Here is a 25388-nt window from a genome sequence, read left to right on the forward strand (position 1 = left end):
GGACCTACCTAAATCATGGCAGGACAAAGGGATTTTTGTGGGCTGCTTGTGGCACACTGAGCGAATTTTGCCTTATTTTTGCAGTGGAGCCCCCTTTGCTGATTGGCTGAGGGGCTCTGTGGCTCCACCCTTTGCTGCTGATTGGCTGAGGCAAAAACTGTGGCATAATTAAATAGCAGTCTGGAAATATCAAATACATTATTGCATTATTGTAAATCTAAGTGTTATATTTGAATCTAACTGGTAATATATTACAAATATAAATTTGTATACCATATGAATTGTATCTAATATCATAATTAATTATTGGTGTTCTACAAAAAGTTTAGTGATACTAAATAGTGCTAACCTTGATTTGAAACTATTCATGTTAGTTGTTAAATGCTAGCATGCAGCGTCTTTTGGCAGTTGCCACTGAGATCCTCTGTCACTGCAACATGAACACTTGTCCATACACAGAAATTGCATGTTCTGCATCCACTGAATTGGTTGGAATGGTGAGGCAGCATTTTGCCAAGCTGTAGAGAGATGGAAACCAATGAGAAACAGACTCCCAAAATGCAGTCAGTCAAAGGCATCTGGCACTCTTCGACAAAGTTTATGTAAGCAGCATGTTACTTGTCATATTCTTTCTGCCATTCAGGGATTGATTCCAGTAGCTGAGTATCAAAACTCAGAAAAGGCACCCGATTGAGGTAAGAAAAGCAAACAGCATTAAAAAAGGAGGCAGCCAACTGTTTAAACTGCAGTGGTAGTGACTTGATTGTACTTGTAGTACTGATTCAACTTCTGCAGCTATTGCCTGTAACAGTCCTTGTCTCTGCTGGTTTTTGTGTTGACAGTTTGAAAGTTGCTGTGATGCCATGTTTTCAGTCAGTTTATCAAATCTATCAGTTTATGGTGTGCTTTATTGGTGGATCACAGCTTGCCAGCCTTCAAACCGCATTAGAAGCTCCGTGAACTGGATCACATTTTTAGCCACAAAACTTGATCTTCAATGTCATCCTGTCTTAAAAGATCACATAGCTTAAGCATGCACTGTGTACCAGATGTGATTTCAAGCTCCTTGCACACATTGCTGGGAGTACTTCTTATTTTTTGTGTGGTAACAGACTATGTTAAACCACAGATTCCACCTTGTAAGCACTAGCTCCGGTTGAAGTGACACAGTCACATGTAGATCCCCGCTTTGATTGGTGATGTACTCCCTGCATCAAAGTTTACAGCCTGGACAATGTTTGAATGCCTTTTTAGAAGAGGAAACCAGGCTATGCACCTCATGAAAACTTGTGCACCAGATGTCACTTACTAGAAAAAGGATGTGTGCATTGCAGGTGACTTGAATTGCATTAGGCATCATTCTCTGGAGCACATCAAAAAGTTTTGCGTACATACGTTGCATTATAAGACAGAAATGCTGAGATCTTGTTAAATTCTAACCTGTAGTTGACAACAGCCTTCTTTCTCTATAGCTTTTGCCATGATGGAATAATTGACAGACACAAGGTAAACCAGCTCAGTTGGAAAAACAGGCAGGTTGTGGTTTGTCCAGCTGTTTTGGGCATCTGTTGCTTTGTCTTCTAGAATCAAGATTGATTCATATTCTGCCAATGCAGATTTTGTAGACTGAACATGTGAAGCAATTACTCCTGGTAGGTAACCCAGGCAAAACTTGTATGCATGTGGGAAACTGCCAGCATTTGGCACGTGTTTGTTCAAGTAGTCCCTTAATTTTGTCCTATCAATTTTCTCCAGAAGAATGTTGCCAGCTGTTAATTCTTTCAGTAGCACAAATGTAGCCTCTCTTCTTATCAAACTGCTTTCAGTGGTTCTTTTAAAGGTTGAGAACATACTCGCTTTTTTCTTGTTCTGACCTTCAGCCTCTACAGTAACCTTTCACTTTATATCCGATTCAAACCTGAAGTGCCAAGCAGTGCTATTTTTCCTCAAAACATCCAGAGTCACGTTGCACAATGAACAAAACAATTTACCACCAACTGCATACAAGGTTCCTACAGGGGAACTGCCTTACATGATCCTGAATTAAAATGTATTTAGCTTTCTTGGATTTCTTTTCACTCATCTTCAGACTACAGCATTGCCGCAGCATTGCATCTGGTTTCTTAAAAGATGCGCCAAAAGTCTTTCGCCTTCCTGACTGGTACCTCTGAGTCTACGTTACTGGCTCAGCCTCTCAGTAGCTCTCCCTCAAACCACATGCTGTATGGCTGCAGGGATTGACATGCTTTCTTTGTATTCTGGTAAGCTTTTTCTTTTCAGGCAACGTCTCACAAAATCACAAGAAACATTTTTCACAGTGATCACATGAAAAATTACCTTTTTTTTTTGTGGTTTCTGTAAAAACTGTGAAACTGTGATGTAAGTAGACCTTTAGTTGTAACCGTAAATATTGCAAAAGTACCCCAAAAGGAACTGCATTGCAGCCATACAGTAATTTGACCAGCAGTATGATTGGTTAAAGTAGCAGCTGACAAGAACTGGAACTGGAGCTAGTGTATTTCCATTATGTTATTAGTTCATGCAACAGCAAGCTTCAAAATGGCAGGAGGATTCTAATGAAGTCATACACAGGTCTGTCCTGGACCCAGTTTTGTTCAATGTGTTTGTAATTATTTGGATGCTGGCATAGAAAGCTTCCTGAGAAAGTTTGTAGATGATGTGAAACTGGGAAAATTGCAAACGTGTTGTAAGATGGGAATGCAATTCAGAGGGGTCTCAACAGATGCAAAGTGGCTGCGCCTCAGGAAGAATGAGCAAAAAATACAACTACAAAATGGGTGACACAGTGGAGAAGGATCTAGGAGTTTTGGTAGAAAACAGACTCAATATGGATACAGTGTGATGAAGATGCAGTAGGTAAGTTGTGGGAGGTGATAGTCCCTCTCCGCTTGGCATTGCTTAGGCCCCATCTAATACTGCATGTGGTTTTGGGCTCCACATTGTAAAAAGGACATGGAGAAGTTAGAGAGGGTCCAGAGGTGGGCAACAAAGCTGATAAAGGGCTTGGAAAGCAAGTCCTACAAGAGGCTGAAGGGACTAAGCATGTTCAGTTTGTGGAAAAGGTGCTTTCAAGAGGGTACATGATAGCAGTCTTCAAATACTTGAAGGCCTGCCATAAAGAAGAGAGAGAACACATTTTCTCTTTTGATGCAGAGAGTAAGATGCAGAGCAGTGGCTTGAAGTTGCAGCAAAGTAGGTCCAGACTCTAAACTTCTTCCTTGTTACAACAGTGAGGCAACAAAAGGCTGCCTAGGAAAGTTGTGGACTCTCCATCACTGGCAGTGTTCAAAGATGAGGTTGGATTGGAGATTATTTAGGTGCAAATATGTCTATGTGATACTCTGAGTAGCATTAACATACATCCATGTTTTCCTTGACATGTCGTCTTTTTGGGTCCTTGGATCGCTCTCCAGGTAGTTTTTTGAAACATGAACAAATCTCTGGGATTTTGCTGGTGGAAATGCATTTCCTGGTTTGCCTTGGAGGCATCCTTGTTTACCAGGGATCTGGGTTTTCCATTTGCTGTGGGAAAATGGAAATTTTCTCTATGAAGGAGGAAACCAGGGGTTTCCCCTTGCCGGCCGGTAGCGTTCCAGCTTGCAAGGAGCTGCTTGGGGCGATTTGTAGGCAAGAGGCACCACCTGCATCTGCACATGCACAGTCTCATGGCCAGCATGCAGCCAGGCATGGTGGTGGGAGCAGCCCCAGCAGCTGGCTGCAGGTAAATCTATGGGGTTGAGGATTGGAGGGCAAGGGTTTGGGAACTGTTGTCTGGGGTGGGGGCAGATGCCTGCCAGCACGGGGGTATGGTGTCTAAGTACTGAGGGTGTGGCAGGGGTTGGGGGAAGTGTCTGCCCCTCTGGCAGGGCAAGGGGGCCAGGGAGCTGCGTGGCTGGGCTGGTGGCACTGGGGTCAGTGCCCATGCTCACAGAGGCGGGGCAGCTGGGAGATGCTGCCCAGGGGTTGGGGAGGGTGGGAGTTGTGGTCAGGCTTCCTGGCACAGTATGGGAGCCCCAGCCTAGGGCAGGGAGTGCTGCAGGCAGGGCTGCCATTTGGGGGCACAAATCGGGATGAGCAGCCTGGGCCCCATGCTTTGTGGGGGGCCCACGGAGCTGGGTGGTGCAGCCGCGGTGACTCTGCACTGCCACCCATGGGCTTCAGATCCGGCTGCTTGGCACCTCTTCCCCCGGCTGAATTCGCTGCCTCCAGCTGCTTGTCACCCCACACCCTGCTTGGGTCATCTCTGGCCACAGGACTCCCCTCCTCCCTCCAGCCTGCGCCAGGGCCAGACTCGCTCCACTGCTGTCTGCATGAGCTGCAGTTGCCATGCTCCAGCCCAGTCAGGATGGGGGCAGCTGGGGGCCCCCTCTGGCAAGGCTGTGGGGAGCAGGGGGCTGTGGGTTTGGAGTGCATGGCACTGGTAGCACTAGGGGGCTGCAAGTTGGGATTGAGGGGCACCAGCAGGGATGGGGGGCTGTGGGTTGGGAGTGAGGGGCACCAGCATTGCCCGGGGGGGTGGGGAACTGGGTTTGGGAGTGATGGGCACTGGCAGCGCCAGGGGGCTGAGAGTCTGGACTGATGGGCACTTGCCTTCCCTCCTGCTCCCTGCAACAGCTGTCATCTTTTTTTGGAACTGGAAATACGGTAACCCTGACTATGGGTATTTTTCATGCTTCTGGGCTTTGCTGGTTGCCTCATGGGTCTGAGAGGGAATTTCACACCCCCCCCCCCCGATACTACATGGGGGCGGGGGGGAATGGACAACAGGGAGGCTTTAAGCCTTCCTCCAAGGCACTGAGTATTGGTGGCAGCCAAAGTTAGGGATTTTGACTGGGGTGTGCCAGTGCTCGTGCTGGTACTTAAAGCTAGAGATTCTTGCCTAGAGAGTCTTGTCCCTCTGCTCAGGGTCAGACCAGTCATCATATTTGCATCAGGAAGGAGTTTTACTTGATGATCAGATTGCTATGGACCATGAGGCTTTTGTAGTGAGGGCATGGCTTCTACCTGTGGTCTCTTGAATGTGTATTAACCTTTTAGAGAAGCAAGACATTAGTTGCCATGGTCCTCTTGCTTTACCTGTGGCAGATTAGGGTGTTATGGCTTGTCAGTTTTTTTTGTCAGGGTTGACTGGTTTTACTAAGAAGTTAATTTATGGGTTTGTATAGGATGGTTCAGACAGGAATGATCTGGTCTCAGGCAGGGGGTTGGATAGATGATCTAACCCCATTCCCTCTAATGAATCAACCTGTTTGAATTTAAAGCGCTGCTTAATTTGAGTTAGTGTTTTTTTGTTTTTTATCTGTGGACCAGTGTCAGATTGGGGAGAACTGAAATTATACCTCAAGTTAACAGTACAAGACAGTCCCTCAGTTCCTCTCTCCTGGCTGTAACAGAGTCAAATGCCACTAGCCAAGCGGAGTTGATGACTCAATTTTCAGCTTTTGTAGCTTTAGATTCTGTTCCACCTATAAGATGCTTAAGTGGTTCTTACGCAGAAGGCAAGGATTTTTTAGGGTGGTATCTTTTATTACACCAACTATATAGTTGGGATAAAGTTAGGTTTTTGAATGCAAGACATAGTTTGTCAAGCATAAGTAGTAGTAATGCAGGCTCTAGGTAAGTTGTTAAACACAATCCTATTCCACCCTGAGTGACCATAAAACCACTAATACACCTCGATTCTTTATGCAGCTGTATTAGCATTGAAGAAATCTTTCTTGTGAAAGGAGGTAATTGAAGAAATCTTTCTTGTCAAGTGCCCTATTGATATGAAAAAAGGAGCTAAGCTGACAAAACTAACAGAAGAAGGTTGTTAGAACTGGGAAGACTATTGTGACCAGGAGGAGAAATGGAATAAAAAATTAGAACGAGACTTTTAAGGTGAGAACTACAATGTGAAATATTTGAAGAGACTTAAGAAAGAAAGTTGGTACAGCAGCAGGAAAGGATAGTAATTTAAAGAAGAGTGAAAGAAAGTAATATCATTAACCAAGCATGTGAAATGGCTTTTTATTTAAATTATTCTGGTTTTCCTTTAGCCATGCTGTCAAATCTATAATTTAAATTTACATTTATGGAAACTCATGGGTATAGTAATGTTGGAGTGTTGTTGTAGCCATGATGGTCTGGGAAATGTATGGAAGGCAAGGATTTTTTTTTTTATATGTTGTGTATTGGGCCAACTGTCTAGGTGCAAGAGCTGTTGGACAAGCTTTTGGGCATCAAATGTCCTTCCTCAAGTCTAAGAGGCAGACACAGGCTGAGCTAAATACCAGAGAGAAGACTCCATATAAATGCAAAAAATCTGTCTGGAGGGATGGAGGATGGCTGTGAACTAGGAGTGGAGAAGTGTTATCACCAGGGATGTTTTTCCCTTATTAAAAAAGAAATCACAAATTTTCTAATAAAAAAAACTCAAAATCCATTATTAAAATTAAAGGCCACCCCATAGCCCTTCCAGCCCTGCTCATGCCTCTCACTCCCTCCCTGCCCCCCCATAACCCTCACAGCTTTGCTGGTGCCCCTGCTCCCCCAGCCCTGCCAGGTCTATGGACCTCAGCCTGCAGCCCCTTGCCCCCACTACCACCTGCTGTGGGCTCAGGCAGGGGGACCCGTGACCCCCAGATCTGTACGTGGGGGAGGCTCAGGCTCCTACTCTGTTTCCCTCATTCAGGGCCTCTGTAACCCAGCGGGCACAACTCGGCATGGCAGGGAAGAGTGGGGCCGCGTGGAGAAGCTGCTTGTCACTGCAAGCTCCGCATGCATGTGGCTCCCTGTTATTGCACACCCCTGGGAGAGGCAGGTGGTCATTATCTAAGCATGCTGCTGCTTTGGGGGGTGCAACCCCATGCTGCTGCTCTCACTGCACGATCCTGCAGCCTGTGCCTGCCTTGCATACAGATCTGGGGGGTGCTGGTCCCCCCCTACCCCTCAGAAGTGTGCACAGGAGCGCGGAGCCAGCCCTCCCCTAGACGAGCCACCCATGGCCCTGTCCTGCTTCCCACCAGGGTCTTGTAGCCATGGACTGTGGCCCTGGGCCCCAAACACCACCCAGCTGGGCGGTAGCCCAGACCTGCCCAGCTCCCTCCCTTCCCTACTACAGTGGCCTCAATCCCCATCTCCTCTCCCCACTTACCTGCTGGAGCTGCTCTGCAGGCTGCCTCAGGCTATGTGCATGTACATGCATGTGGTGCCCCGTCTCACTGCCTTCCTCCCGGTCCCTCTCAGCTTCCTGTAGGCTGGAACTCTGCCAGCCTGCAGGGAGCTCATTGCAAAACTGCAAAATCCACGGGTTTGCCTGGCAGAACAAGAAATCTGTGTTTGCCTCTGCGGTTTACTTTGTTTTTTCTGTGGGAAATGGAAAACCCATATCCCAGGAGCCCTTTATTCTGCTGCACTTCTTTTGTCTTATAGGCAATTAGGTTTAGTAATCGCATCGAGAAAACAAACTTTTTGTGTAGTAGAGTGCTATGAAAGTTAATGCAGTAAATTGTGGTTAAGGTCCAAGGGGAATACAAAAAATGGTAAATTATCCATTAGTGACCCATTATCAGGAATTAATAATTGTCAGGAAGTTAAAAGACTATCAAATTAACCACAGTGGCAAATTATACTATAAGCAAATGTACTGTAATTACAATGAATCTGTAATGCTACTCTGTAGGCTGTTGTAGAATTTTTTACTAGCATAAAGCTGAATTCACAAATTTGAACCAAACTTTTGTGTGTAGATGAATATAATTATGAGCTCCTTGTCTACACCTGCTTTTATAGTTGTCAGGAACACAGTTCATCTTTTTCATTTTTTATTTAGATGTAATGTTTTTGAAGTAGTGACCTGAAACAATTAACTGTAGTTATCCATCCATCCATCCATCCTGTCCTGCATTTGTCATCAGGTTAGGTCCCAAAAAATCTCATTTTATAGGTTTAAGGAACACTTGTCCACATTTCATATCACAACCCATTTGGAATAAGTAAGAAGCGTCTGCTCAAAATGTGTTTTGGCCTTACCCAACAGTAATAAATGTTTGCATATTTAAAACTATTCCGTATCCATATCACTCACAATTACGGAATCTGCAAGGCTCAAATAATGATTAAATAGTAGAAGTACATCTACATCTCAGTGCCATATCGGATCAGCATTGATAAAAGGGAAATTAAAATAATCAGTTATCAGCCTTTTTGGCCAGTGTAGCTGATACTGTATTGATAAATAAAATGTGTTCTGGCTGGAGCCCCTGGACACCATATGCATGTGCACAGCCACATACATACATGTGCTCAGGAGCACAGCCAGCCAGTATGGAGAGCAGCACCCTGTGGGTAAGTCTGTGGAGGGGAAGAAGTGTGGGTGGTACAGATTCTGCAGTGAGGGATGGCGTGGGGCAGGGGCTGTGGCGAGGGGCACTGCCCAGCCAGGGCAGTGAATGGGACCCCAGGCAGGGAGTGGGACAGCTGTGGATGGCTTGTCCAGGAGGTGCAGGGGAGTGGGTGTGGAAGAAGGTGGCTCCCTGTCATTGCACACCCCTGGGAGAGGCAGGTGGTCATGTGCTCTCACCAGATTTCTGTTTGAGGCAGAGGCAGGCTGCTCACTGTGGGCTTGGGGCTTTCTGCCCGGCTACCTTTGCCCTGGGATCTGTGGACTGGCCGTGCATCCCCTGCCCATCCGTTGTCAGTGGGGGCAGCAAGTTGTGCCTCCCACTGCTGGGCAGCCAGGGGATGTGGTGCAGCCAGCATACAGCTACTGAAGCAAAGGCAACAGGGTGGGGAACCCCAAGCCTGCAGCAGGCAGCCTGCCTCTGCCCTCACTTTGCTCCTAAAAGTGTCCCCACACTTCAGAATGATAGAGGTGGTGCTTTAACTAAAGCTCACTTGATGAACTTTAGTTCAAGTGCACCCACCACCATTTTTAAGCACCAGAACGCTGATCCCTGGATGACCCACCTGCATCTCCATCCTGTTCCCCATTCCAGCTCTGGGGTCCTATTCACCACCCTGGGTAGGCAGTGCCCCCAGCTCCAGTCCCCACCCCACTGCCTTCCTTACTGTGGGGGCCTCTATCTGCACCCCCGCCACCTCTTCCTCTCCCTACACTTGCCTGCAGGGGGCTGCTCTGTACACTACCCAGCTGTGCTCCTGTAAATCGGCTATTGGATTGATATATCCCTCTTGAATAATCAGCTATTGGTATTGCCCAAGAAAATCTCCATCAGTTCACTCCTATCAAATAGTTGTTAAGCTGGAGATAAAAGTAATCAGTTGCATTCATGCATGCACACACCTCCCCTCCACATTTATCCTCCAGAGCAGGGCTGTCCAACTTCCAGGCAGCAGGCATAAGCTGTGCACACACCACAAACCTGGGAGCCACATGCTGTGTGGGTGCCCTGCGCAGCACAGGCTGCCTGTCTTCCTCTTTTTCTCAAAGTATGCTGTATGGGCTGTCCAGTTATTCTCCTTCCTTTTTGCACCCCCCTCCCCTTCTTCCCTCCCCACATGAGGGCAGCATGCCCCCTGCCCTGACTCTGAGCTGCACATACCTTGCAGGCCACCCCCTCCCTCCACCCACCCTGCACAAGCAGCCTGGCTTCACTTATGTGATAAGCACATCTGGGAGCAGGGTATGCTGTTCATGTGGCATGTACAGCTGGAAGGGGAGCAGGGCTTCCCAGCACTCCTGCCCTGCTATGCACCACTGTAACAGGCAACCTTGGCTCTAGCCTGTGTGGCTAAAATTGACAGGGTTGCTGGGAAAGGCAGAAGCCAGGCTGTCCAGTGCTGTCCATGCAGAGCTGGGGCACACTGGGCAGCTGGCTCCTCACCCCTAGCCATGCATGCTACAGAGGCAGCTTCATAGCACAGGCAGCCTGGAAGCCCAGCGCATCTCCCCACACCTAGGTGTGTGCACCATGCAACTGTCCCCTCCCCCATTTCCCCCCTGCCCAGCACAGGCAGCTTAGCTCTCCACTGTCACATGCAAATACCCCATATGCAGGCCACATTTCCCACCTGCAGTGCACACAAACTCCCTTCTTTGCCATGGGCACAGTTTGAACACTTTCCCCCCTACCCCCGCCCCCTTCCAGCTGCTGTGTCAGGAGTGGGGCAGGGAAGTGGCAACACAGCAGGACCCTGTGCGCCTCATGCTTATCCTTCAGGGTCCACATCTCTCTTACACTGGCCATAAGTTGGGTGGCTCTGCTCTGGAGAATAAAGTTTGCTATCCAGGTCCTGTTGTGATTTGTTTTGTGTGTGCAGTTCACCTTGTATGTCTACTTCTTGAACAATGTATATGGTGAAAATATTCATGATTTGCTTTAGAAAACAAAACAAATCAGCAGTTTCCAAATAATTTATCCAAGGGAACGTCTGAAGAGAAAAAATACACACAGGTGTCTGTGGGTAAACTAATTTGCTTTTGTTTTTTCACATGCAGACAAAACAGGGTGGATAAAAATAAATTTTTTAAATAAAAAAATGGATTTTTTTATTTATTGGTGTTTTTTATTTTTTAATCATCAATAAAATACTAAATTTCTCTCATTTAAAAAATAACAGTTATAGTTAAATCTCATCACAAACATGTTAAACCTACACTTACAGTCTCATAAAAATGAATTGATGGCTCTGTCGCACTTGCGCACATTAAGTTACCTACCAGTCTAACATGGGCATGCATTTCAGTTTTTCATCTCATGAAAATGGCTCTAGTCTGTTTGTCCAGCCTAACTACCAGCTCTTGCTTCTTGAAAGTTCTCGGCTTTCAGTTTCTGTTTCTCAGCAGACTAAAGTCACATGTAAAGACACAGGCTGGATAAGATTGTTGTTCCGTGCTTATGTGGTGGTGGAGCTGGGCCAAGCAAGGTGGAGGAGTTAGTTAAGATGCTATCTTAAAGACAGAGACACGATATAGGGAAGGACGGAGGCAGAGTAGAAAGGAATAGTGGAGTGGACTGGGAAAAAATGGGAAGACATTATTCACTAGTACATACAGCTTCCTCTTTCCCCCACACTTTTGCCACAGAAAACTGTCATGGCTTCTGGGTATAAGAGAGACCCTATCTGAGAATATTTTGAAGAAATTCCTTCTGTGGGTAAAAAAGGAAAACATGTCAAGTGTAAGTAGTGCAAGAAGGAGATGCAGAGTTTAGTTGCAACAATGAAACATCATAATGAAAACTGCTTATTGGGAGAAAATGATGTGGATGAAGATATGGATATGTCTGAAGAACAATGTGGATCAACTGGTTAGTAAATTAAATAATTCACTTTGCAATGCCTTGTTCTTCAAGACTCTCTCTGTGCCTTTTAGTATAAGTGTGTTTTAACAAGTACATTCCCAAGCTGTTTGCTATGTTGGATGTTGCTAGAAAAAAAAATTTAGCTTATTCTTACGGCTTGTTTAATTAGTTAACTAGGTTTAGAATCTGTCACCCAAGTTTACAGTACAGAAAGGTGTTACCACTGGGTGTCATTTTCTTATTTTATATTACATAATGCATGCCCCTTATTTTGGAACATCATGGCCCCAGATCATAATGGTGATGCCATAAGTCTATTCCCTATTTTACTTCAGCATAACTCAGCTTTCCCAAAGGAACCCCATCCTACACTTGTTTTCTCAAAAAACAGAAGTGCCAGTGAGTTCAACAGGGCTTACTCCAAAATTAAGTGTGCTCTAAGTGCAGTCAGTCTTAGCATTTTTCGTAATTTAGAATTGGATCTGCATCCTTGCTGAAAAATGTAAATGATTAACTGAATAATAGAGTGAGAAGAACTGAGAAGAATGACTATTCAAAAATAATTTTTGTTTCAGGATCCTGTTTAAGCATAACAGACTTTGACTGTCTGTGTGTGACAACTTCAGAGTTATCTGTTGGTACATTTAGTTGCAGCACTGCTGCTAAAAGTATTTCAGACAACAGAGTATCAGTAACAAGCAAAAGATTTCAGTCATTCAGTAAAACCACCACCATGGATGGGTTTGTAGTAAGGACCAGCAAATACCAGCAAGACACTGTAGATGAAAAGATTGCTCAGTTCACTTATGCCACAAATTCTGCTTTTCACATTAACAATAAACAGTTCACTGACATGGTTGAGTCCTTATGACCAGGCTACACTCCATCTGGTAGAGCAGACAGCAGTGGAGGGTTGCTACATACAGTGTATAAGAAAGAACTTGAGCAGTGTGCAAGAAATACCGAGGGGAAGGAAATTTGCCAGTTTAAGTTTTGATGGGTGGATCAATGTACACAATGATTCAGTTATATGTGCTTGCGTGACCACAGAAGATGGGGTTGCATATCTTTCAGAAACAATAGCTACATCAAGAAATGCCCACACAGCAGAATATTTTAAAAAGTGGCAGTGAAAGCTGTTATAAACTGTAAACAAAAATTCGACTGTTGCATGCACAGTTTTGTCACAGACAATGCTGCAAACATGGCAAAGATGAGAAGGTACTTAGAAGAAGAAATGAAAGGATGCTCCTTAATAACATGACTGCAGTGATCATTTAATGTATCTTTTAGCCAAAGACTTAAGTACTTCTCCAGGAATCAAAGAAAATGTTGTTGAAGTTGCAAAATACTTCTGTAACAACCATTTTGCTTCATCTTCACTGAAGAGAGTAGGAGGTTCCAAACTAATTCTCCCCCAAGACGTTAGATGGAATTCTGTGGCTGATTGTTTGGAACAATTTATTAAGAACTGGCCTATTCTCAGAAAGATTTGTGAAGAAAACAGTGATAAAATAGATGGAAGCATCTCATCCAAAGTATCTCACATTGGATTAAAAAGGAATGTAGAGGATATGCTCAGTATACTGGAATCTATATCCATAGCCTTAAACAAACTTCAAAGAGATTGTTGTTGCATTGCTGATGCTGTCGAAATTTGGAAAGCGCTTCAAGAGACATCGAAGAAAGAAATACCTAACCAGAAAGTTAAACTGCAGGCAATAAAGAAACGAATGGATCAAGTGCTAACTCTACCTCATTTTCTTGCAAACATTCTCAACCTCAGATATAAAGGTAGATGCATAACTTCTGAAGATGCTGCTGCTGCCATGGCATGGGCATCTCAAAATCACTCCTCAGTTATGCCAGTCATAATAAATTTCAGGGCTGGAGGGGAGCCATTTAAACAGTACATGGTTACTGATGATGTTTTGAACAAAGTCACTCCCCTGAGTAGGTGGAAGTCATTAGCCAGGCACCTTGAAACAGAGTTCCTTCAGTGGCTAAGCCAACTTTTCACAACCGTAGTTTCCTCTGCAAGCACAGAGAGACTATTTTCATAATTTGGTATTCACTCAAAACTGATAAATCAACGGGGAGTTGAAAAAGCAGGAAAACTTGTATTTCTGTTTTAGTCTATGAATAAAAATGATAGTGGGAGCAGGGAAGATGAAATCTAATTATAGAAGTTTTAAGGACAGCGTGTGTTTAGTGTTGTGATGACGTTTCTATAGGAGTTAATAAAATTTGAAAATTAAAGAAAAGTTTAAGGACAGATGTTGTAAAATGCTGTGTTTTGAGTTGTAAATTAACATGTTTTAGTGATCAGATTTGTGCCATTATATAAGAAATACGTGAAGAAGTATCAGTAGGAAACTTGATTTAAATCAATTGTTATATCAGGGTTTTTCCCTTGGTGATTTAAATCATGATTTAAATTGCCCTGATTTAAATCAATGCACCCTGAGACAAAGTAATATACCCTAAACCAGTGAGTGCTTCTCACCTTTTTTAGACTCAAAGCAGCCAATGTCAGACTCAGCACCCCTCAGAAAATGCCTGCTCTTAGCTTTCACTCATTTTTTTGACTATGGAAAAATAACAGAACAATTCTTTTCTTTCAAAGAACTTGTAAAAAAAGACCACAAGAGGTCTGCTGTTGACACTATGGATTCCTTTTGAATCATGTGTTTGCATACCTATCAGTGCTAATACTGCATGGCACCATGCAGCACCCTCAGAAGAGTCTCATAATACCCCAGGGTGTCATCATGCCCTGGTTGAGAATCACTGTCCTAACCCATCAATACTTTCACTTCATTCTCCATCATAACCACTAGTTTATGGTGGTCAGGATTTAGTGGGCAAATGAAACAATGGTTTTCTTCCTGCAGTCAACCACAGCAATAAAAAGCATTGTTATATATATTTCCCATGAAGATTAGTTAATGAAGAAAATCTGAGATTTTTCCTTCATAAAAGAATATAAAACAGATATTATTTGTTGTTGTTTTTTAAAAAGGGATTAGTATAAGGAAAATATCCTGTTTGTGGAAAACAAATAGTATGTAAAAACAAACCAGCATTTAATTACTCTACCTGTGGTTTTTACCTTAGAAATCAGTAAAAGTCAACCTGTTTAGTGAACACTGGGAAGAGTAATAATGCATAGAAGTTCCTTTTAATCATTGTACATTTACCTTAGTATGCAAAGCTTGTATTGCTACATGGAACAAAAAATACTTTCAAAATGAAAACCTGTCATTTTGTTTTGTGATTGCACTTGAAAAATTTGTCCCCTAGTTGAAGGACCAAATCAACCACTCTAAACATTGTCTGCACTGTACACTGCAGTGCATTGCAGATATTACCTGAGGAAGAAAGGAGGTTCCTGGAGTTGAGTAAATGTCAGACCTTGGTGTAGCGTCCAAATCTATATCAGTCTTGAAATGATTCGAAGGTAGAAGGATGCTACATATTCTTTCAGGCTCCTGTCAATAGTTATTACTTGAAAATAGTCTATCATAACAGTTTCCTGCTAGTAAGAGTCTGGTAAATTGGAAGCTTCACCCTTCTCCTCCTTCCCCCCTCTCCAGTCTCTGGAAGGGAAAGCTTTATTTTTGTCCTCATTATAGAACCTCATACCTTCTGGGAATGGAATACTCTTCTCCTTCAGCATCTTTTTGCTGGTATAAGGGGAGAGCCTTCTGCTTTTTTCGCACATGGCTGTATATTGTCTCTTTTCTGTTTCCTCATTCAAATTCACCTGGCAAGTCAAGATCCAAAAGAGAGTACTTCATAAATCAAGGGTCAAATCCTATAACGATTTGCAGAAGCATGAGAGAGTGAGTCTAGAAGAAAAACTTTCCTGCTAAGAACATGACCAAAGTAGTAGGCTTCGTTATAGGAATGGTTGTAATCATAGTCTTTCTGATAGAGAAATAATAGCACTGGCACTACCTGAATTTCTTTAGGAAAAAGAATAGCGATGATGCAAAAGATAATGATCCTGAAATACAGCATTATCATGCTGTACAAAGGTGCAGCAGAGACTGCTTCTCTTTTCCGGATCTACTGGGTCTCCTCCATCACCACCTTCTTTTTTTGCTAGCTCAGGGGGCTCCTCTCCCCCTAACCCCTGCTCTTTACAGCTCCCAACTGGGGCCAAGATCTGTGGCTTTAACTCTGGGCTCCTGTCGCCTTTCAGACAGTGATTTCCCCTGGGTCCACTGTCCAGGATACACCCATTCCCATGTTCTACAAAATTACATATCCAACTTTTATGGGTTTTCAGTTAGGTGTCTTCCCTTTTGTACCTGGAAAGGCGAGCACCTTAATTCATTAGCCCTATCGTTCAGTTGCAGGGCCACTGGACATCTCTGGATAAACAAGACTTGAAGTCCCCTTTGCTGCCTAGTGAACTATCCAGTCACCCACCTCTCCATGGACTCAGTAGGCACTTCCACTGAGTTCCCAGTTGGGCATGTCCAGGCTAATTCTCCCTTCAGGGCTGGCCACAATTAGCTCATCAAGCCTTACCTGATGTACCTAAGTTAGTTCCTGGTCTAGTCAGGTAGGCCTGCCTCTAGCTGCTTCGTTTCATAATGCCATAGAAGATCAATTAATTACCAATGAATTCAACAGCCTCCCATAATTCATAGAAGATAAAATAGTTATCCCCAGACTCATCGGTCTCAGGACATTTTACAAACTCAATTAATTTTCTCTTCTTCTAACGGATAAATAATGCTCCAAACTTGCAGGATCATTCCATCAGTTCTTCAGCTATCTGGAATCACTCACCCTTAATGCATTACCTCCCTGGGAGCTGCATTTTCCCTTCCACTGGTCGAGTTCCTCTTCACTCGCCAGGTCTCACTCACTGGTCCAAGTCCCGTCTCCTCAGCTTAACAGGCAACGCTGCCATGTCCCCAGGTTGCTGCTGGAAGTTCCAGCTTCATGTCTCCATGTAGTGTGCATGGCACTCGAAGCCTGCTATGTGTTCCCCTCTCCAGGAGATGTCTGTGTCTCCTTTTTCTAGCCTGAGGGCTTACTCCCTATGCATGTGACAGTGTGCAGCCAGGATTTTGCTTCCTCTCCATGGACTGTATATGGACCCCTTCTCTGGCCACTGTGGTGACCTTGTAACCCCACCAGTCCTTGTAGGGTAAGTTTGTTCTCTGACCCCGTCCTGCTGGCGTTCATCACTTGGAACGGACTGGAGCCGGTTTCCTGTTATACATTAAATAAAAAAATTATCTTCAGAAAAAATATCTTCTTGTACCAAGTTATCTGATGGGGAAAATCTCTCTGAACTCCTTAGCATGAGCTTCTCATGTATATTGCTTGTTAAAATAGAAATTCAGTGAAATAAAACTATTGCTTAAAATTATGTGATCTTTTATTTTATGCCTACTGGAAAATATCCATGTAAGAGGCCTTATACTAAGGCATGTGAAAGCACACTCAGCTATTTAAAGGGAACAATTAATTTGCAGGTTAACCTGCTTCAAAAGTTTTGTTCCTTTTTCAAGCAAGTTACCCTTGAGGTGATTATACCTAGAAATGGGTTTCTGTTTGTTTGTTCTGTGCATTTGACAGAATTTTATTTCTAATAAGTTTAAAATTTTGCACAGCTTCTCTCTTGCAGAGAGACCATTAACCATAAAGAAAGGAGAAGGAAATGAATGATCTTCTAGGGAAAAAAAATCAAATTGGGTCAGTTTTTTATGTTTTGGGTTTTTTTGTTTTGCTACAGTAGCAAAGTTATGTCAGTTACTTGAAGGCAAAAGCTTGATTTTAAATAAATTGCTTGACTGCAATTTAAGTATATTTATTTATAGAATCTAATGGGAATATCCTTTACATTTGCAGTGAATATGTTTCTTTCAGTGTTTCAGTCACACGGTGTCAGATCAAATAATATATAGATTATGAGTAGGATTCAGACAATGAACCCTTGTCTTTGTATTAATAAAAGACATTTATTAACAAAATCTAGCCAGAGTTGTTATCTACCACTGAACTCAGTTCCATAATCTCAAGCAACATCTATAGATCAGTCTATACTACTTCAGACAGTCCTCTAAAATCATGGTTTGTGTGCATGCCCGTAAGAGAAGAAGTAAAGCCCTATTCTGCTGTTGAGGATATTTTGTAATTGTTTCAGTTTCACTGTTTCTTTTTTGAACAGTAGCATGCTTCTATAGTGTTGTTGCTGTGCTGTTTGTTGAACTTTATAGAGTGAGAATTTCTTTTACTTAAACATCTGATGTTTTGCTTTAGTTCTTGCTCTCTTTTGTGCTAACAAGTTCTTTATTACTGGATTTTCTGGTGGGATAACGAAGTGCTGTTCCATGCTGTTTCTCTTTCTCTCTGTACCAGTTAAGCATACTATAATGCTAGGGACTGGACTTCTCTTTTTACTCATAAAGGCCACTCCAGGTAATTTTAAGAGCAGATTGAGCTCCAAAATAAAACACTTCTATCACTTTACTTGTTGTTGGCACTTTCCAGGGCCTCTGACATGGCAGGTGTGAGATGATGAGATTTTGTAAGAATCAAAGAGACAGAAAAGAAATAACCTACATATTTTAAGTTTAGTCTTTTACAGATTTTGTAGTAGTAGAATTTGCTTGGCTTGGTTTGTTTTTTTTGAAACCAGCATAGTTACTTGTTACCATCCACTTTTTGGACACAGTTAGAAACTTGCTTTTTATTCTGCCAGGTTCTTCCTCTTTCTGTATAGGAATAACCATACCAGTATTAAGCACCTTTATATAGCTCTAGAATACAGTTTTCTGTTATGATTTTAAGTGTGTATTTATGGAGCTTCATTGCAGTCTTATATCCCTCTTATATACTTGCCTGATGAAAATATAGACACATGTCTAAACAAACATAGCTTAGATACAAAAGTGTAATACTACATAAAATGTTTTAAAATAAACTCTGTAAAAGTCTATTCTATAATTCATTACACACTTCATATTTGAGGGGAACTAATCTCAACCTATGCCAAATTTCTTCTCTTAAAATTATGCTATGACTGTGAAATTAAATTGATCTGTTTCCTGACTTCCAAGAAATTCTTCATGTTATTGACAAAAATAGTTTAAATTGTTCCTTATTGTTCAACCAGACCAGTACAACTTTAGGAGAACAAGTCAAACTTTTTTTTTAACTTGTGCCTCAACACAATTTTTGGCAATTACGAAAACTTTATTTACATCTTCCCTGGATCAGTGTTATTGGTAATTATTATAGTCAAAAAGCAACATTCTCCTTTGACATCTTATAGTGAGTATACAGTTCTGCTCTTAGGACTTAAGTCTCTACTTCTCAGCCGGGTACAATGTTATGGATGCGATTTTAACATAAATACAGAACTTATATAGCACCACTAATGTAGGATCACTTTCAGAGCACATTTACGCTTTTTTACACTTTAAATTCTTTAGTTGACTCACCCCAAGCTAGTGCATATAACTTATTTTTATATAAACTATATTTTCTGTATTACCTAGATGTTTTCAGAACTAAGGTTATAGTTGTTAAGTATCTTCTTCTTTCTTTGACAGGAAATTCTGGTGATTAAAGATCATGGCAACCATAGAGGAACTGGCCCATCAAATTATTGAACAGCAAATGGGAGAGGTACCTAATTTTTTTTAGACCTGTGTGAGATGAATTAACACAAAAACATTTGTACTTTGCTATCTAAAGTCCAAAGTCATGAAACCATAATCTCAGTTGGCCTAAAGCTCTAGCAAAGCCTCCCATAGGAGAGTTCTTGGCATCTCCAGGTTGTGAGTAAAACATTGGCCATGGCTTCTCCCCAAGAAACCCCAGAACTTTCCTAAAGATAGAAGTTGCTATGTTATGGCTGGCCATCTGGTGGACCACTGACCACATGCAGGCCACAAGGCATTAAATTGTAGCCCTTGGGCTCCCACCCAATCATCACCACTCCCTCCCATTGCTCTGGCTACAATAGCAGCCTGAATCTCCAAGCTCCTTCTGGCTTTCGCTTCCTGTCCCTGCTCCAGGCAGCAGGTCAGTACAGTGTGGTGAGCGGAAGGTGAGGATGGATCCATATGGGTGCATTGTGCAAGAGTGGCATGGGGAAGGCGCTAGGGCTTGCACTGGTTTGGCCTGTCTGCTGTACTTCCCTGCTGGTGTGATCTGCTGGGCATGTGAACCCAAACCACTTAGTCCAGGACTGTCCAACTTCTCAGCCAGTGGTTCTCCAGCTGTGTACTATGGACCACTTGTCATCAGCCATCTGTCCACTGAAATGGTACTGATTTTCCTCACTTCTGCCTATAATAATGAATTGAAGACCTTTAAAAATACATTACTCTTTTTCCGTGTAAGCAATTGCTGTAATTGCTACCATTATGTTATATTATGCTACTGGAAGTGGCAGTGGTTCACATCTTTAGAAGTCTTCAGGAATGCTTGGCATAAGCAAAGAAGAGGATGGAAAGTTAGTTTTCCTTCCTGAGAAGCACTTGTTATAGATCCTTTAATACTAAATAGTGTCTAAAATAAGCACTTTTAGAACTGCGTGAACAGATTAGAGAGCAAGTGAAGAACACTTAGTTTTGAGCAGTCTCTATTATAATGAATCTGATAATATTTAAGGCATGAATAGAAAAAAAAGACTAGACTGTATTTTCCCACATACCACACTCCTCCAAATAAGAATGGCACCTTGTTTTTGGAAGGCTGAATTTAGGAAAAAAAAAAAAGATTTTTTTCTGGAGTCGTGGATTACTTTGATATAGAATAAGTCCCCTGGAAATATGTCCTGTATAGGAATGTGGCTTCCTAGGAGACATTTTGAGTGAGGCAACAGGAGCGTCCTGGTGTGGCAAGACAGCAATAAGGCTAGGCCCCAAACCCTTGCAAGAGCAAGACCATTACTTCTTTACTGCAAATAGTTCTTTATATAAGTTTCTGTAAAAAATAAAGTGTTATTTTCATACCACAAAATTTAAGATACAACAAACAGCATACTGCAGCTCACTTGCCAAGAGCCAGCTCATTTCTGCCTCAGAGACAAGCTACAAAGCTCTGCCAGTAGCACCTATGAAAGGGTTAACACAGGGCTTCACCCCCTCTGCCTGCTGGGCCAGAAACCACAGCTGTCTTGGCAGCCATTAGACCACAGTGTCTCCCTGCTTCTGTTCTTGCAAAGTTAAATTATCTTCCCTGCTTAAGACACACTCCCGAGTTTCAGAGAGCTGATTTTGGGAGGAAATGGGTGTTGTATACAGATAAATGTGGTTCATGAAAATGGTACAGTTGTACTTGAAATCTTTGCTCTTTGGTATATTTTAGGGTTTCCTGCTTTATTGTCAGGTTTTCTCTAGGCTTCAGGTTCCCATTGATTCTAATGCTGCTGAATAGAAAGCTTTCCTCTCCTGACTTAGTTTTGTTCTGTATGGGATCTTATACTGCCATCATTACAGTAGCATCTGAGCACTTTGCAGTGGTGCAGTAAATGACATCACAAACTTCTTTCCCATGTGATTTATTTTGGGTTTCATCCTGTTCCCAGGCAAGAACTGTGTATGGATGATAGTGTTTTGTTTTGGTAGCACAGCTTTCAGATGCATAAAAATTGCAGTGAGGCTGGCTTTTCTTTGCTTTCACTTTGTTTGCAGGTAAGTGCGTGTGCGTGTGTGTGTGTGTGTGTGTGCGTGCGCGCAGCAGTGTATTAGAGAAAGCAGGTTGAAGTGCCGTTTGCATTTGAATGGGAAGTTATTTATTTATTTGATTTATATTCCACTCCTAATAAGGCTTGTGGTGGCTGACAATAAGAGGTTAGGCTTTCAGTACTCTTGACTTCTTATAGTCCATTCTAGAGCCTTGAATGGCTGCCACCCCCAACGTGCAAAAAATCCTGTTTGAGGCAGAGATTAGGTTGTTAGCTCGGCTATTCCAATAGATTGACTGTGCCTGAAAGGTTGAGTTTTTGACCACAGTCTTGTCCAAAACCTGTAGATCATCCTTTTTAATATAATGGACCCCATCCATTCAACACAGTATGAATACAGACCCAAGACGTCAAGCATGACTCTAGAATTCAATCTATCTTTGGCTAATTTCAGATGCACATAACTTAAAAAAAAAAATTCAGTACCAATTCATCCTTTTCACAGTAGTCAAATTTACTTCAAAATCAGAAACAAAGCAAAACAAAGAGAAATAAGCCAAATTCTTCAGCTGATGGGCCAGCCAAGCTGCCTTTAACTACATCTTTTTTTTCTATTGAGAAGAGGCCACTTTTATTGGAGTAACAGTGCCCATCTGCTCTCCCTGACAGTGTCTCAGCAAGCAGTGTTGTTTAAGTTATTGTATTTTACCTGTCACTGTTCAGTAATAGTAAAGTTGTCTTCCTTTATCACACAGTTAAACTAGAGTGAGAGAACAGCTGCACACTCTTCACAGTGGCTAGTTTTGTGTCTTGCATCTTTGTGGATTTGATTGTTTTGGTGTGTGAAAAGTAGGAGAGTGCTTCTGGTATGTAACAGATTGCTAATAAGTCCAACTAGACTTGCATACTATTGTTACAGCTTCCCTTTGTGATGGCAGACTTCTAGCATAATAACCAGGCAGTGGTAAAAATGTTGCTTAATTGAATATTTTCATTTCTTATTGCTCAGGCTTTTATTTACCATTGCTAGATTTTGTTATTGAAAAAAGGATGCTGGAGCAGATGCAAAAGTCTAGTTTGGAGCAGTTAAGTTTTGTCTTGACTCACGGGTGTCTCCAACTTGTACCAGTATCAGTAGTGCAGAGACTCCTGTTATATTTGGCAGACTACCAACACTACCACTAAGTTGTGTTTTCTCTTGGAATTCTGGCACTATCAATAAGTTGCTGTCTTTCTGATTCTATATGTATTTATGGTTACCAAGAGTGTGATTTTTAGTCAAAATTTCATCCTGATTCATATAACACTTGCATACTCTTGTTACCTCCAAATGCAGGAGTATCTTTCCTTTTTCACCATTTGAAAGAAATGAAGTGGAAAGTTCAAGCTGACTTAAGGTCAATGGTCATAAGCAGAAGGGTTTATTTTGAAGAATTAACTGGGTGGCAGATATACCTTCTATTTGAGTATATGCTCAGTCCTTGCCAATATTGTTTGCAACTTGGGGGTACGATCCAGTATTTTCAGGTATCAACTTGTGTTTGTAAACATTTTTCTTCTGTAATTGACCTACAGGATGAAATTATTCTTCTGTCTGCTTGTGCTCATATCTGATGCAAGTTTCACCACTGAAGATCAGTTTCAAGTTGCTTGGAAGCTGAACCACTCTTTCCAATAGCTTTCAGAATTCTCTGGAACATTGGCAGTCTTTATTATGTTCAGAAACAAAATCCAGCTTAGGGCATATAAACCCAAAAGAGGATTTATTTTATTTTTTGCTTTTAAGAAAATGAGAGAACATAGCAAGAACTCCCTTAGAGTTTGAATTTCTAGGTATTGTTTATAAAACATTTGCAAAATAACAGTCATGATTCTAATCATACTTGATCAAATAAGTGGAACAGTTCACTAAGATGTATGTGTTTTTGTAAAATCCTTTAAAAACTGAAGCTCTTTTAAAGAAAAAGAGTACTTTGTAGCTGGATCTTAAGAAGATTAACATGTATGAAGTTGTTGTACAGAATGGACTTTCCATAAAACTTGAGCTACCTCCTGTTGAGCATATGGGAATTCTTATCCCCACCCCAGGGTCATCTTCAAGTCTAGTAAAGCAATTCTGTCCATCAAAAGCCTGCAGCAGTCTGTAATCTGTCAATCTGTATAATTACATAGCAATTCATTTGCACGTACTGCCAAATTCCAATTTCATAAGAAAGATTAGCTTCTGTTCAAAACACAATTTTTAACAAATGCACTGGTTATATTGTGACCAAGAATAAGGTTTTATAACAGAAGTAATAGATGCATATATAGTACATGGTTCTAAAAAAGTGTGGAATGGGCACTGTTTTATGAGGATAATTAGCACTTTTCCTTCTGCTGCAAAGGTTTGAGGCAGAGAGCTTTAAAGAACAGCTGCAATTTAATCCTGGTATACATAAGTAATTTTGTGTTTTCAGCATTTCATTACTTCTGGTTCAAGAGTTCAAGACTTTTTTTCACATTGCACAGTCCATTATATATATCCATAAAGTGTTGAAAGGCTGGGGCCTATGATATTAAAAAGGATGATTTAAAGCTCCTGGATGAAGACTGGTCAAAAACTCAACCTCTGGAGCAGAATCAGTCTATTGCAAGGATAAAGTTAACAAGCTAATCTCTGCCCCAAACAGGATTTTCTTGCGGGATCGGGGTGGGGAGGTGATATCATCTCAAGACTGTGGGATAAACTACAAGAAATCAGGAGTATTAAAAAACTAACTTCATATACAGACTGTATGTGTGTATATGTATATATCTATCGATAGCTATACACACGTGTGTGTAAAATACGCATACGCAGTCACACACACATATATGTATGTATGTATGCATATATACATACATATATGTGTGTGTATATTTTATACACACACACTTGCCTACATACATATATGCATGAATGAATTAATATAGTATTAGGTTTATGTAGCTTTTATGGTCCAAGAATTATGTGAGAAGCAAGGATCTCTTAGGGCAATGTCTTTTTATTCTACCAGCTGCATAGATAGGAGAGTTGGGCAAGCTTTTGAATGCAAGACATTCATGCATATTAATATGTATATGTACTGCAAAATGTGAAAAAGAAAAGTCTGAAATAAAATACAATTATAGAAGTAACAACAACTACTATGTAAAGTACTAACAGGACAGGTCATTTTGAGAGTTATCATATATTCCCTGAAGGGATCTTTTTTTTTTTTTTTAACAAGTACTTTACAAGTACAATTGTATCAATGATGAGCCCATGTCTTCTTTCTTTATGATCCTTAGCCTAAGAATTAGGTCGTACATTTAGTTCATTGGTGTGTAAAAATGTTTTAGGTAACTTACTCCAAAGACGCAAGCCTCTTCTATCAATATAAGCTACAAAGTCCAAAGTATTCTAACCAGTCTCTCTTATTGTGTTCTACCAAATCAGCATACTAAGAGTGATTTTGATGTGGAGTCACAGGGTGAGAGAGAAGTAGGGCTGGAAGAGACCTCCAGAGGTCATCTAATCCAACCCCATGCCTGAGGCAGGATTATCGCATACCACCATAACTTAAACCAGAGTTCAGAAACCCCCGGCATGCAGCACATGAGGCCAGTTTGCTCGGTGCACCACAGCTGGCCTGGGCTCTGGGCAGCTACTGCTGGCCATGGAACCTGGGCTGCTCACAGCAGGTGGCAAGGGGCTACAAGTCCTGCTGCGAGCAGCCTGGGCTCTGTGGCAGGCAGCAGCTGCACAAAGTCCAGGTTGGCTATGGCAGGCAGCCAGGAGGCTACAAATAGCTGCATACAAATACTGCGTACCTTTGGAGCCCCAGTTACGCTCTGTGGCAGCAGCAGCTGCACGTGCACCTTGGGGCACACCGCTGGGAAGGGAACTGGGGCAGAGCAAACCTGGCCCCACCTCCACTGTGCATCCCAAGGTACATGTGTAGCCACCACCACCATGGAGCCAGTGCTGGGGCTCTGGACCACAGTGCAGACAATGGCAGCCTCCTGGCTGCCTGCTGCAACTGCCAAAGCCTCGGCTGACTGCAACAGGTAGCTGGGAGGCTGCCAACAGTTACAGCAGGCTCCGGCCAGGCCCTGGAACCCCGGCTGGGCTCTGTGGTGGAACGGGCTGCACTTGCACCTTGGGGTGGATGGTAGGGAAGGGGCCAGCATTGCTCAGTGCAGTATCGCTTGTTTTGGTTTTTACATTCAAATTTGAATGATTTTCAATTGCTTAAAATTACTAATTATTTTCCATTGCTTCCCCACTTAATACACTACATATTTTTTGTATTGTAAATGAGTAACTGCCTTGTAAAATTTGCCAGAGGGGAAGCGGAATGTTTTGACAGCTGGGAAGGGAAAGGTGGACTTCCAAAAAATAAATAAATAAAAGAGTGCAGCTAAATACTTTGGAATTGAGAGAGGGATGCCTC

General features: G+C 42.3%; 1 protein-coding gene across 7 annotated transcripts in view; it reads left to right on the plus strand.

Annotated features, from left to right (window-relative positions):
• NR2C1 (nuclear receptor subfamily 2 group C member 1) overlaps positions 1 to 25388 on the plus strand; it is a 92180-nt gene that overhangs the window by 13234 nt on the left and 53558 nt on the right. For 5 of the 7 annotated variants that reach the window (XR_016441828.1, XM_090042897.1, XM_090042892.1 and 2 more), the window contains exon 3: positions 18848 to 18923. The exons of the other annotated variants lie outside the window; for them this stretch is intronic. Coding sequence is in view for 4 of the 5 variants with exons in the window: in XM_090042897.1 (XP_089899023.1) it covers positions 18870 to 18923 (54 nt within the window). In the remaining variant the exon portion in view is untranslated. The remainder of the gene's footprint in view (positions 1 to 18847; positions 18924 to 25388) is intronic. 7 annotated transcript variants of the gene reach the window in all.

Source organism: Crocodylus siamensis, chromosome 4, assembly GCF_052110815.1.
Source record: "Crocodylus siamensis isolate JL-2025a chromosome 4, ASM5211081v1, whole genome shotgun sequence".
In the NCBI taxonomy this organism is placed as follows: domain Eukaryota; kingdom Metazoa; phylum Chordata; order Crocodylia; family Crocodylidae; genus Crocodylus; species Crocodylus siamensis.